This window comes from Lagenorhynchus albirostris, chromosome 1 (assembly GCF_949774975.1).
Source record: "Lagenorhynchus albirostris chromosome 1, mLagAlb1.1, whole genome shotgun sequence".
Taxonomy (NCBI): domain Eukaryota; kingdom Metazoa; phylum Chordata; class Mammalia; order Artiodactyla; family Delphinidae; genus Lagenorhynchus; species Lagenorhynchus albirostris.
In genome coordinates this window covers 10,481,400-10,495,424 of record NC_083095.1, presented here as the reverse complement: position 1 = coordinate 10,495,424, position 14,025 = coordinate 10,481,400, and the positions used below count along the sequence as shown (strand labels likewise).

Sequence of the window (14,025 nt, the reverse complement as noted above, 5' to 3'; positions counted from 1 at the left end):
AATCTTTATAAATTTTAGTCATTCTAGTGGATGTGTAGTGGTATCTTATTGTCATTAAAATTTGAATTTACCTAATGATGAATTTTGTTGAGCATCTTTTTCATATGTTTATTTGCCATTTGTCTATTTTTCTTTGATGAAGTTTTGAAATCTTTTGTCCATTTTATATTGGATGTTATTATTATTTAATTTGAGTTCTTTATGTATTCTAGATGCAAATTGTTTGTTGGATATATGTCTTGGGTATGGCTTGCCTTTTTGTTTCTGTAACAGTGCCTTTGAAAAACAAATGTTTTTAATTTTGATTAAATTCATTTTTGACTTTTTTTGGTTAGAATTTATATCTTTTTTGTCCTATTTAAGAAATATTTGTCAAACCCAAGGTCACTAAGAATTTCTGCTAAGTTTTCCTCTAGAAGTTTTATAGTGTTGGCTCTTACATTCAGGCCCGTGATTCATTTTGAGTTAATTTTTGTCTGTTGGTTCAGGTTGGGGAAAGATTCATTGTGTTTTGCATATGGCTTTCCATTTGTTCCAGTACCATTTGTTGAAAAGATGATCATTTCTTCATTGAATTGTCCTGTCACCTTTGTCAAAAATCAATTGCCCATTTATGTTTGGGTCTGTTTCTGCACCCTCTACTCTCTCTGTCCTTTTCCATTGATCTATATGTCTGTCTTGTGCCACTGCCACACTATCTTGTTTATTGTAACTCTATAATAAGTCTCGAAATCAGGTTGTATTAGCCCTGCAACTTCATTGTTTTTCAAATTTGTTTCCGCTTTTCTAGTTCCTTTGCATTTCCATACAAATTTTAGAGTAAACTCATTCATTTCTACAAAAAGCCTATTGGGATTTAAATTGGGATCATGTTGAGTCTGTACTTCAGTTTGGGAGTACAGTATTCTTTACAGTGTTGAGTCTTTCATCCTTGAGTGCTAAATCTCTCTCCATATATTTAGGTCTTTTTTATTTTTCTCAACACGTTTTGTAGTTTTTGGTCTACAGATCTTGCACATCTTTTACCAAATTTTCCAAACGTATTTCATAATCTTATGTTAATCTAAACTAGATTGCTTTTTAAATCACTATTTATGATTTTTTTCTAGTATATAGAAATACAATTGACTTATATATTGTCCTTGTATCCTGCCACACTGACTTATCAGTTCTACTAGCTATTTTGTACATTACAGTTTAACCTATTCCTTTCCAATCTGTAAGTCTTTTGTTTCTTTTTATTGCCTATTACACTGGCTCAAACCTTTAACACAATGTTGAGTAGAAGTAGTAATGGTGAACATTCTTGCCTTGTTCGTGATTAGGGAGAAAGCATTCACTCTTCTACGTTTAAGTATGATGATAGCTGTAAGTTTTTCATAGATACCCTTTATCTGGTTGAAGAAGTTCCCCTTTATTTCTAGTTTGTTGATAGTTTTAAATCATGAATGAATGTTGGATTTGTCAGATTTCTGCATCTATTGATATGTTCATATGTGTTTTAAAAAAATTTTGTTCACATTGATCTTTAAAAAATAAACTTTATTTGGAGATAATTATAGATTCATAGACAGTTGTAAGAAATAATACAGAGATAGCCATGTACCCTTTATCCAGTTTCCCCCTTGTATGGTCAGGCCAGGCCACATGGCTGTTCTCTTGCTCTTTGTACATTCCCCGCCCAACCAGTCCCTGCTTCACCTACACCCTACTCACATGACCCTGCTTCCCCCTGCCCCAGCTGTGATTGTTCTAATCCTTAAGCCAGAATGGCTGCACCCCCTAGTTTTAATAAAGGGAAACATCTGCCCTTGTGATGGTAGTTAACCTGAGGGGCTGTGAGGGACTTGCCCCAGCTGCTGGTTTCCTTGGTAACTGATGAGCCAACCTGACATCAATTTCGCCTATAACTGGTACCCTCCTTCTCCCCGGAGTAGCAAAGATTGCTGCCATGCCCTGCCTGCCATCTGCTGTATGTGGTGGGGTGTTGCTCCATGACCGTTTGTTTCGGATGAGTAAGATCCCTTATCCAGTAAATCATTGATGTCTCTGTCGCTGTCTCTGGGCTTTTCTTCTGTCTTGAGGCTGGGCAACTACAAGGCTTGTGGGCCTGTGGGGTGCAGCCCAACACTCCTATAATAACATTTAAAAAACTATAATATGATACATAACCAGAATATGGACATTGATACAATCAAGATAGGTAGACTTTCCATCACCCCGGGATCCCTCATGTTAAACTTAAGTAGTCATGTCTTTTTCCCTCCTGCCCCACACCCATCCTCTGGAAATCACTTAATCTGTTTTCCATTTGTATAATTTTGTCATTTCAAGAATGTTATATAAATGGAATCATACAGTATGTAACCTTTTGGGGTTGGCTAATGTTTCACTCAGCATAATTCTCTAGAGATTCATCAGGTTGTTGCATCTGTCAATATTTTGTTCCTTTTCATTGCTGGGTAGCATTCTGTGGTATGTATGGACTACAGTTTGTTTAACCATTCACCCATTTAAGGACTTATAGGTTGTTTACATTTTTTGGTTCAAATAAAGCAGCTCTAAACATTCATCCACAGGTTTTTGTGTGAACGTAAGTTTTCATTTCTTTGGGATAAATGTCCAAGAGTACAATTGCTGGTTGCATGTTTAGTTCTCTAAGAAATTGCCAACATTTTTCTAGAGTGGCTGTACCAGTTTGCATTTCCACCATCGATGAATGAGTGATTTAGTTTCTTTGCATTTGGTGGTGGAATTATTTTTTGTTTCATTTTTTATCCTGATAAGTATATAGTGATATTTCACTGTGGTTTGACTTTATATTTACCTTATAGTTAACAATGTTAAACATCTTTTTCGTGTGCTTATTTACAGTCAATAAAGAGTCTCTTCATTCCTTTTGCCCATTTTCTAATTGGATTGTGTGCTTTTTTACTGCTGAGTTTGAGAGTTTTTTTTTATATTCTAGATACTGCACCTTTGTTAGACACGTAGTTTGCAAATATTTCTCCTCCTCTATGGCTTGCTTGTCTTTTCATCCTCTTAACAAAGTCTTTCACAGTGCAAAAGTTTTTAATTTTGATGAAGTCTAATTTATCAGTTTTTCCTTTTATTGATCCTGCTTTTGGTGTCAAGTTTAAGAATTCTTTGCCTAACCCTAGATTTAGATTTTCTATGTTTTTAAAAAATTATATAGTTTTACATTTTATAGAATCATCTTGAGTTAATGTGAGAATTAGGTCAAGGGTTTTTTTGGTTTTGGTTTTTTTTTTTTGGAGGTTTTTTTTGCCTATGGGTGTCCTGTTGCTCTAGCACCACTTGCTGAAAAGGCTGTCTTTGCTCCACTGAATTGCTTTTGAACCTCTGTCAAAAATCAGCTGTGCATGCTTGTGGAGTATACATATTTGTGGAGGTCTATTTCTGGGTTCTCTCTTCTGTGGCATAGATTTATGTGTCTATCTCTCTGCCAGTACCATGCAGTCTTGGTTAATGTAGCTATATAATAAGTCTTAAAATTGAGTAGATAAATTCTTCCCACTTTATTCTTCTTTTTAAAAATTGTTTCACCTATTCTAGTTTTGTTGCTTTTCCATATAAATTTTAGAAAAATATTGTCTACCTCCCAAAAATCTTGTTGGGATTTTGACAGGAATTGTGTTAAACCTGTACACCAATTTGGGAGAATTGACATCTTTATTATGCTGAATTTCCCAATCTATGAGCCTAGTAGGTTTTTCTAATTAATTATGTCTCCTTTGATTTCTTTCATTAACATTGTGTTTTCAGCATATGAGTCCTGTAATTTTGTTAGTATTTCGTTTTTTGAGTGATTGTAAATGATATTGTATTTGTAATTTCAGTGTTCATGTGTTGAATTTTGTCAAATGTTTTTCTGCATTGATATGATCATGTGATATTTTTCTTCTTTAACCTGGTAATATGATGGATTACACTGATTTTGAGTATTGAACTAGCCTTGCATCCCTGGAGTAAATCTCATTTGATCATGGTGTATAATTCTTCCTTTAACATATTACTATATTTTATTTGCTAATATTCTGTTAAGGATTTTTTTTTTGAAGCCTCCCAGGGCCGCTCCTTGCCGCACACAGCCGGGCTTCCATCCTCCATACATGCAGAGACTGGGAAAACAGTTCTTTTTTAAAAAATTAATTAATTTTTTATTGGGGTATAGTTGTTTTACAATATTGTGTTTCTACTGTACAGTGAAGTGGAGTTCCCTGTGCTATATGGCAGGTTCTCATTAGTTATTTATTTTATACATATTAGTGTATACATGTCAGTCCCAACTCCCAATTCATCCCACCCCCGGCTTCTGCCCTTGGTGTCCATAGGTTTGTTCTCTACACCTGTGTCTGTTTCTGCCTTGCAAACCGATTCATCTGCACCATTTTTCTAGAATCCGCATATATGCGTTAATATACGATATTTGTTTTTCTCTTTCTGACTTACTTCACTCTGTGTGACAGAGTAGGTCCATCCAAGTCTCTACAAAGGACCAAATTTCATTCCTTCTTATGGCTGAGTAATATTCCATTGTATATATGTACCATATCTTCTTTATCCATTTGTCTGTTGATGTACATTTAGGTTGCTTCCATGACCTGGCTATTATCAATAGTGCTGCAGTGAACATTGGAGCGCATGCGTCTTTTTGAATTATGGTTTTCTCTGGGTATATGCCCAGTAGTGGGATTGCTGGGTCATATGGTAATTCGATTTTTAGTTTTTTGAGGAACCTCCATACTGTTCTCCATAGTGGCGTATCAATTTACATTTCCACCAACAGTGCAAGAGGGTTCCCTTTTCTCCACACCCTCTCCAGCATTTGTCGTTTGTAGATTTTCTGATGATGCCCCTTCTAACTGGTGTGAGGTGATACCTCATTGCAGTTTTGATTTGCATTTTTCTAATAATTAGTGATGTTGAGCATCTTTTCATGTGCCTCTTGGCCATCTGTATGTCTTCTTTAGAGAAATGTTTATTTAGGTCTTCTGCCCCTTTTTTTTTTTTTAACATCTTTATTGGAGTATAATTGCTTTACAATGGTGTGTTAGTTTCTGCTGTATAACAAAGTGAATCAGCTATACATATACATATATCCCCATACTCCTCCCTCTTGCATCTCCCTCCCACCCTCCCTATCCCACCCCTCTAGGTGGTCACAAAGCACCGAGCTGATCTCCCTGTGCTATGCGGCTGCTTCCCACTAGCTATCTGTTTTACATTTGGTAGTATATATAAGTCCATGCCAATCTCTCACTTTGTCTCAGCTTACCCTTCCCCCTCCCCGTGTCCTCAAGTCCATTCTCTACATCTGCGTTTTTATTCCTGTCCTGCCCCTAGGTTCTTCATAACCATTTTTTTTCTTTAGATTCCATATATATGTGTTAGCATATGGTATTTGTCTATCTCTTTCCGACTTACTTCACTCTATATGACAGACTCTAGGTCCATCCACCTCACTACAAATAACTCAATTTCATTTCTTTTTATGGCTGAGTAATATTCCATTGTATATGTGTTCCACATCTTCTTTATCCATTCATCCGATGATGGACACTTAGGTTGCTTCCATGTCCTGGCTACTGTAAATAGAGCTGCAATGAACATTGTGGTACGTGACTCTTTTTGAATTATGGTTTTCTCAGGGTATATGCCCAGTAGTGGAATTGCTGGGTCGTATGGTAGTTCTTTTTTAGATTTTTAAGGAACCTCCATACTGTTCTCCATAGTGGCTGTATCAATTTACATTCCCACTAACAGTGCAAGAGGGTTCCCTTTTCTCCACACCCTCTCCAGAATTTATTGTTTCTAGATTTTTTGATGATGGCCATTCTGACCAGTGTGAGATGATATCTCATTGTAGTTTTGATTTGCATTTCTCTAATGTTTACAGATGTTGAGCATTCTTTCATGTGTTTGTTGGCAATCTGTATATCTTCTTTGGAGAAATGTCTATTTAGGTCTTCTGCCCATTTTTTGATTGTGTTTTTTTTTTCCTTGATATTGAACATTTATTTATTTATTTTTGGCCACGTGGCTTGTGGGATCTTAGTTCCCTGACCGTGAATTGAACCTGCGCTCCCTGCAGTGGAAGCGTGAAGTTCTAACCACTGGACTGCCTGTTAAGCATTTTTTATGCCTAAACATTTTCCCTGTTAAGAATTTTTGCATATATATTCATGAGGGATATTGTTGTGTGTGTGTGTGTGTTGTTTGTGTATATACACACATATACACATGTATATGTGCATGTATATATGTGTATATATATATATTTTTTACTATGTACATATATATGTATATTTTACAATCTTTCCAGGTTTTGTTATCAGTGTAATAATAGCTTCATAAGTGATTTAGGAAGTGTTCTCTTCTGTTTTCTGGAAGAGATTGTGTAGCATGGTGTTAACTCTTCGTTACATGTTTGGTAGAATTCTTCAGTGAAACTATCTGGGCCTTGAGATTTTTTTCAGGAGTTTTAAAATATGAATTCAGTTTCCTTAATAATTGTAGGATTTTTCAAATGATGTATTTCGTAGAGGGTGAGTTGTGGCAGTTTGTGTTTTTTGAGGAATTGGTCCATTTTGTCTACGTTTTCAATTTTATGTGTGTAGAATTATTCACAGCATTCTCTTATTATCCTTTCGATGTCTGCAGGGGCTATAGTGATATCTCCTGTTTCAATCCTGATATTGGTAATTTGTGTCTTCTCTCATTTTTACTCTGTCAGTCTTGCTAAAAGTTAGTCAATTTTATTGATCCTTTAAAAGAACCAGGTGTTTGTTTCATTTATTTTTTTCTATTGTTTTCTGTTTTTATTTCATTTATTTCTGCTCTTTATTATCTCCTTCCTCTGCTTGCATTGTGACTAATTTGTTCTTCTAGCTCTCGAGGTGGAAAGTTAAATTAATGATTTGAGATTTTTTCCTCTTCCCTTTCATAAATGTATGCATTTATTGTTATAAATTTCTCTCTCTGAAATGCTTCAGCTGTGTTCCAGAAAGTTTTATAATTTTGTGTTTCATTTTCACTCAATTCAATGTATTTTAAAAATTTTTCCTCTTTGACCCATTTATTATGTAGAAGTATGTTATTTCATTTCCAAGAATTTAGAGAGCTTTCTGTTATCTTTTTATTATTGATTGCTAGTTTGATTCCACTGTGGTCAGAGAAAACTCTTTGTATGATTTGTTGAGGACTTTTTTATGGCCCAGGATGTGGTTTTTCATGGTATATATTCTTTGGGAACTTGAGAAGAATGTGTATTCTACTGTTGTTGGATGGAGTATTCTATAAATGTTAATTAGATATTATTGGTTGATGGTGTTGTTGAGTTCTCTATCCTTGATTTTCTGTCTACTTCCATCTGTTGTTGAGAGAGGGGTGTGGAAGTCTCCACCTACCTGTGTATTTGTCTAGACAACTTCTCCTTTTAGTACTGTCAGGTTTTTTTTGTTTTTGTTTTTTGCAGTTGTATTTGGTGTATACACATTTAGAATTGCTATGTCTTCTCGGTGGACTTCCTCTTTTATCATTATATAATGTCCTTGTCTGTCTCTGGTGATTTTCTTTACAATGAGGTCCACTTTATCTGACATTAATATGGTCACAGCTGCTTTCTTTTGATTTGTATTTCTGTGATATATCATTTTCTGTCCTTTACTTTCAACCTGCTGATACTGTTGTATTTGAAATTAGTTTCTTATGGCTGCATTCAGTTGAGTAATATTCTTTAATCCACTCTGCCAGTCCCTGTCTTTTAATTGATGTAGTTAGATTTTTAACTTTAATATAACTATTGATATTTAGGGTCTTAAATCTGCCATTTAATTTTTTGTTTTCTGCTTTTTTTACCATGAAATATTTTGTCTTCACATCTATGAGGTATTAGTGATCATATTTTTTAACTAATTGCAAAGTTAGTGAATAAAAAATTCAGTGAATGAAATTCACTGAATTCATATTAAATATTCCTGACATCAGTTCATGCAGTGAGCTATCCATTCATCCATCCTTTTAAGAGACATTTACTAAACCTCTACTTTGGGCCAGTCATTGTCATATGAAACATTACTTTTTCAGATATTTCTCTTCTCTTTTAGTTCTTTAGTAGTGTATTTGTTTCCTGTGATGCTGCAGTAAATTACCACAAACTGGATGGCTTAAAACAACAGAAATGTATTCTGTCACAGTTCTGGAAGTCAAAAGTCTGAAATCAGTATCCACTGAGTCGAAATCAAGGCATCAGCAGGGCTCTAGGGGAGAATCTGTTTGTCTCTTTCAGCTTCTGGTGGTTGTCAGCATTCTCTGGCTGTGGCAGCATCACTCCAGTCTCTGCTTTGTGGTCAAATTGCCTCCTGTTCTGTCTTTTCCCCCGAATGTCTCTTTTAAGAGCACTTGTTATTGGGTTTATAGCCTACTGGGATAATCCATGATGATCTCTTTATCTCAAGATCCTTTTTTAAAAAAAATTTATTATTTTTTTATACAGCAGGTTCTTATTAGTCATCCATTTTATACATATTAGCGTACACATGTCAATCCCAATCTCCCAATTCATCACACCACCACCCCACCCCCCTGCCGCTTTCTCCGCTTGGTGTCCATACGTTTGTTCTCTACATCTGTGTCTCTATTTCTGCCTTGCAAACTGGTTCATCTGTACCATTTTTCTAGGTTCCACATATATGTGTTAATATACGATATTTGTTTTTCTCTTTCTGACTTACTTCACTCTGTATGACAGTCTCTAGGTCCATCTACACCTTTACAAATGACCCAATTTTGTTACTTTTTATGGCTGAGTAATATTCCATTGTATATATGTGCCACATCTTCTTTATCCATTCATCTGTCGATGGGCATTTAGGTTGCTTCCATGTCCTGGCTATTGTAAATAGTGCTGCAGTGAACATTGGGGTGCATGTGTCTTTTTGAATTGTGGTTTTCTCTGGGTATGTGCCCAGTATCAATTTACATTCCCACCAACAGTGCAAGAGGGTTCCCTTTTCTCCACACCCTCTCCAGCATTTACTGTTTGTAGATTTTCTGATGATGTCCATTCTAACAGTGTGAGGTGATACCTCATTCTAGTTTTGATTTACATTTCTCTTTAAGATCCTTTTTCAAATTAAGATAATATTCACAATTTCCAGGATTAGGGTGTAGCCATGTTTTTTGGGGGGGCCACCATTCAATCCACTACAAGTAGTACCTTATATGCAGTTTTAATTTCCCTCTTTTGATCTTCTCCTCACCTTGGCATGGGTCTCCTGTTTCCCTCCCTTCTCTTTTCCTTCTTGATTTTGTCTTTTAAAGTATTCACTTAGAGAGTGATGAGAATAGTGGAATGATTGTGCTGACCTGTATTTCACAGCCTACCATACTGCAGCAGGGAAAAACCTTTTTTCACAGCAGGGCAGCTTCATTTAATCAGAATATGCTGCTTATTAACAGAACTTATAAAACTCTGAAGCAGGTAAATATAATACTTTAAAAATTCTTTAAAAAACCATGTTAAGGTCTTATATACCTATAATAAATAATTCCATTTGAAGAGTTAAGTAAAAATAATTTTAGTTAAGGTAAATAAATATTACGGCATCAGTAATTAACATTTAAATTGGTATCAGTTAAGGGTAGGTGGAATTCCCCTCTGAGGCGGTGCCACATTTACTAGCATCTTTTATATATATTTCAAGTACTTGCACCACTTACGTTGGTTAGCTTATGTTTTAAAAACAAATAATTTGTTTGCATGGAAGTGGTTTTTTGGAAGAATCAGAACACTTTTTCTGAGGTATTTAGGCCACTAGAGTATCACAGATTATTTTAGTAAAACCTTAGTGACCTAATGAATATTCTGTCAAAAAGGTACCATATAAATATACCCTACTGACTTTTAAGAATATAGACTATATCGTTAAGTTTCTGGCGACTCAATCTAGTGCAATAGGTAGTTTCATTGTCCTAGAAGAAAGTTGTATGATTCTGCTGTAGTTGATTTTGTTGCTGTCCCTGCTGTTGTTATGATTATTAATATTTTACCATATTGAAACTTATCATTTATATTTTTATAAAGTATAGCAAACTGGCAGGTCACAGGAAAAAATAAGGTAGAATTTTAAAGTAACTAATAATGGTCTCAAAATTTTTAGACTTCGGCAAGATGTGTGTGTAGATAGAGAATCTTGTTTTAGCATAAGCATAATTAATATCTTCATGCCTTTGTTATAAGATTGACTTAAAAAGCCAGAAATTTCAGTTCTGGCTTTATTTGTATATCTAGGTGATGTGTTTAAAGTTTAAAACTGTCAGAAGTCTGAGTGTTCGTTATTAAAAAGCAGTTGTTTTGAAGTTAATCCCTGCTTTTTATAATGTAAATTATAATTACAAATTTATAGTTACAAATTTTAAATTTGTGTTTTCTTTGTAAGTGCTGGTCAAGATATCCAAGGAACAAGCGTGATTGCAAATCTTCCATTTCTGATGCGACAGAACCCTGCTGAGACACTTCGGAGAATCTTGCCAAAAGTCAGAGTAAGTTGCTGTGAAATAAGATTTGAATTCACCGTTTTTTCCCCAGTAGTACGTTGTCATTGTCAGGAGAAATTTTCAGAGCTTTTGATGGCTGATCTTTTGTACCTAATCCTTGAGTGGAGGAAGTATTATGATAAACATTTTGAATTATGTTGAAAATATTTAAGGAAATTAGCTGATGGAAATGGAGAAATCTAGATCTTAAACTGTAAAGATTTCGTTAATCATTTTCTCAGTAGAGACATTATAATGTTTTCAGTAGCTCAAAAAAAATCTTAGTCTTATAAAATCATAGCTATCTTATTTGGTATTCTGTTGACTTAAATATATATTAATAGTATTTCTAGAACATCTATAATATAGTTTAACTGATAGTCCTAATAATCACCGTGGTGCCTGCTAAAGATTGAATTGTGGCCATTGCAGTTTTAGTTTTATATTTAATTGCTTCCTAAATTCCTTCAGAATTAGTTTTCCTGCCATAAACAAAATATTTGATCTACTAGAACTTTCTTTTCTCTGACTATTTAATATTTACTCATTAATAATATATAATATTAAATACATGCTATTTATTATTTATTTGTACCATATGCAAAGTGCTGTTCTTTATTAGAACTTGAATGAACAGAACAGATGATGTCTTTGTGTCTTCAGGGAGCTTACAATACTACTGGGGTCAGGGAGGTTACCTACTAACGGGGATTCTATTTGCTAATAGTGAGTTTTGTAGACTTTGCTTTGGCTTTCTGTTTGGTTTAACTTTTTTATAATTTTTAAATTAATTTATATGTGTTTAAAATACTGTAATTATTAGTGTGTCCTTGGGTTTTATTTTTAGGCATATATGGCATGTTTCCAGTGGTGTAGATCAGGGATATACCACGTTATTTTTATAAGATGTCCACATTTCTATGCAGGCGATATGGATTTTTTTTTTTTTTTTTTTTTTTTTTACTGATTACAGTGGTGAATTGAGAAGATGTTTATTTTAGTATCACGTGTGATTCAAAAGTGAATGAAGCTTTTTCATGTCTGTTTTTCCCAAATCATTCCATAATTTCAATGGAATTAAGTCTACACAGTCTAGGTTTAATTTCACATTCAACTGAAGCGATATTAACTGACCTAAGCTTGTTAGCATGTCACCTGGGAGTACCAGTTAAACAGTAGTAGAAGGGAACAGGTGGTTAGGTCGTCTTAACCAAGGAGTTATTGTACATAAGCAAATGAAATTTAAAGCTAAAAATACTGAGCACGGTGTACACTCTGTGTTGAGCAGGCTAAATCCAGACCCCAGGCCGCATACTGCAAGTTAAAAGTTTCATAAAGCAAGAGTAAAAGATGAAGGGTAGACAGTAGTGAGCTTTAGGTGGTCTCTAACTTATTTTGAAAAAAATCCTTTGCTAATGAGTTCACAATAAAGTTAACTAAATAATAACTCCTGAGAAATCTTGATCTCATGGGAATGTATAAAGGATATTATATACTCACATATAGAGCATATTTATACAAAGAACCAAATGTCTCTGCAGAAACTATGTAACTGAGTTAGGGCAAGATGTTATTAAGCTTTTAAAGTTATTAAGTTTAATTCATAATGCAGAAGATTAACTGAAGAAAGGGATGTAAAGAAAATGTATACTAATGAATATATACTAAGAAAATGTTAGTAGCAGCTATTTATGTAGGATTCTCATTTATTTTGCCCTGTACTAAAAAAGGTAGAAAACAGCCCCAGATTAGATTCTATGTCAGGAAGACATAAAGACTATGGAAAACAATTAAAGAACAAGCATAGGAGAGTATTTAATTGTGTGATTCTGATTTATGTAAAAATGCTGAAGAATTAAGCAAATGGGAAACACTTCTTTATGGGGGCAATAATAATGATTTTATAGAGGGTTTAATATAAAATGTAGGCAGCTAAACATTTAAGCAACCCCACATCAAATTCTAAAACCTATGAGCAAATCATTTAAAATCATAGTATTCAGATACTATTAAGACTTGTTGGTACTCACAGAACCTTCTTTTATTCTGCCTTGCTTCTGTGAGTGGTTACTTCCAACTGATAAAGGTATGACAAAAATTGCACATAGCCACTTTATTCACTCTTGCCATGGCCATAATGTCTTAGCTAATTTTATAAAAAAAGCAGTCTTGTGTCTCAAAATGAGCATTTAGTGATAACGGCCTTCTCATTCATTCATTCATAAAAATTTACTGAGTACCTCCCGTGTGCCAGGTTCTAAGCACTGAGAAAACAGAGGTGAACAAAACAGAGAACTCACCCCCAAGGACGTTTCCAGAGGGGGAAACAGACACTAAACAAGTGAGTGAGTGTAAAGAACAGGATCAAGTAAGGGGGCCATTGGGGGAGTTGGGAAAGTGGGAGGACACTGACTATGCTTTGGGAGGTTAAGGACAAGGACACATCTTTGAGGAACTGAAAACTGAAGGGATAGGAGGAAACAGCCATTTGAGTAGTCAGGAATGAGTGGTCCAGGCAGAGAGAGCAGGAAGAGTTTGGTGGAACTGCGAGAGGTAAGCGTGGTTGGGTGGGTGGGGGTGGGTTGTGAATCGAAGAGAGGACAGTGACGGAGCATATGCAAGTGTTGCTCTTTCCTAGGACAGTGGAGAGCCACTGAAGACTTTAAGCAGGGCGGTGACTTATCTCACAGACATGCTACAATGATCATTTGCTAATTGTGTGGAGGGTGGATTGGAGCAGGAGTTGGGAAGCTGCAGCATGAGGGCGGCTAATTAGGACAATAGAGTGGTGGATACATCCAAGATGCATTTATTGGGAGAGAATGGACTACATAATGGATCAGATGTGGAAAGCGAGGGATGACTTCCAGATTATTTCTGGCTTGAGCTTCCGTATGGTTCTGCTGGTTTTGAGTGTCTTGGTTGATAATTTATTAAATCGATGGGGAAAAATAGTTTGAATACGCTCCAGTGCTAACCTTCAGTGAATGGCTTATTTTTAGAGACTTTAAAGACATGAATAATAATTATTTTATGTAAGAAGTTAATCATTGCCCAGATTCTTTTCATACTTATAACAGTAGTATAAGCCGCTTTTAGAACTCCTGCTGTACCTTCTCTTTACCTTAAAGAACATCAGATAAAGTGATGGAGATATTTCTGGGCTTATGTATTATAAAAATTCACCAAACAAAATGTTTTTGATTCTGTTTTTGTGTTTTTTTATTTGTATTTTATCTTTACAATAATGAATTGACTGAAAAATGGTTTAAAAAATAGGTTGCTATTTTCACTGTTTTAGAGATGAAGGAATTTAAGGTTAAAAATAAAGTGGCAGAAAGAGAGGCAGGATTAGAACTGAGCTAACCCACAGTATTTCTTCAGTTTACTTTCTAAGTTATATCTAAGTAGATGATGAAGGATAGTGCAGTTAGATCACTCATCTCAAGGTTAATTTAAATAAGA

General features: G+C 34.9%; 1 protein-coding gene across 1 annotated transcript in view; it reads left to right on the top strand.

Annotated features, from left to right (window-relative positions):
• Positions 1 to 14,025, top strand: part of PPP4R4 (protein phosphatase 4 regulatory subunit 4) — a 117,006-nt gene that overhangs the window by 28,675 nt on the left and 74,306 nt on the right. The window contains exon 3 of the mRNA XM_060165695.1: positions 10,464 to 10,566. Coding sequence (XP_060021678.1) covers positions 10,464 to 10,566 — 103 coding nt within the window. The remainder of the gene's footprint in view (positions 1 to 10,463; positions 10,567 to 14,025) is intronic.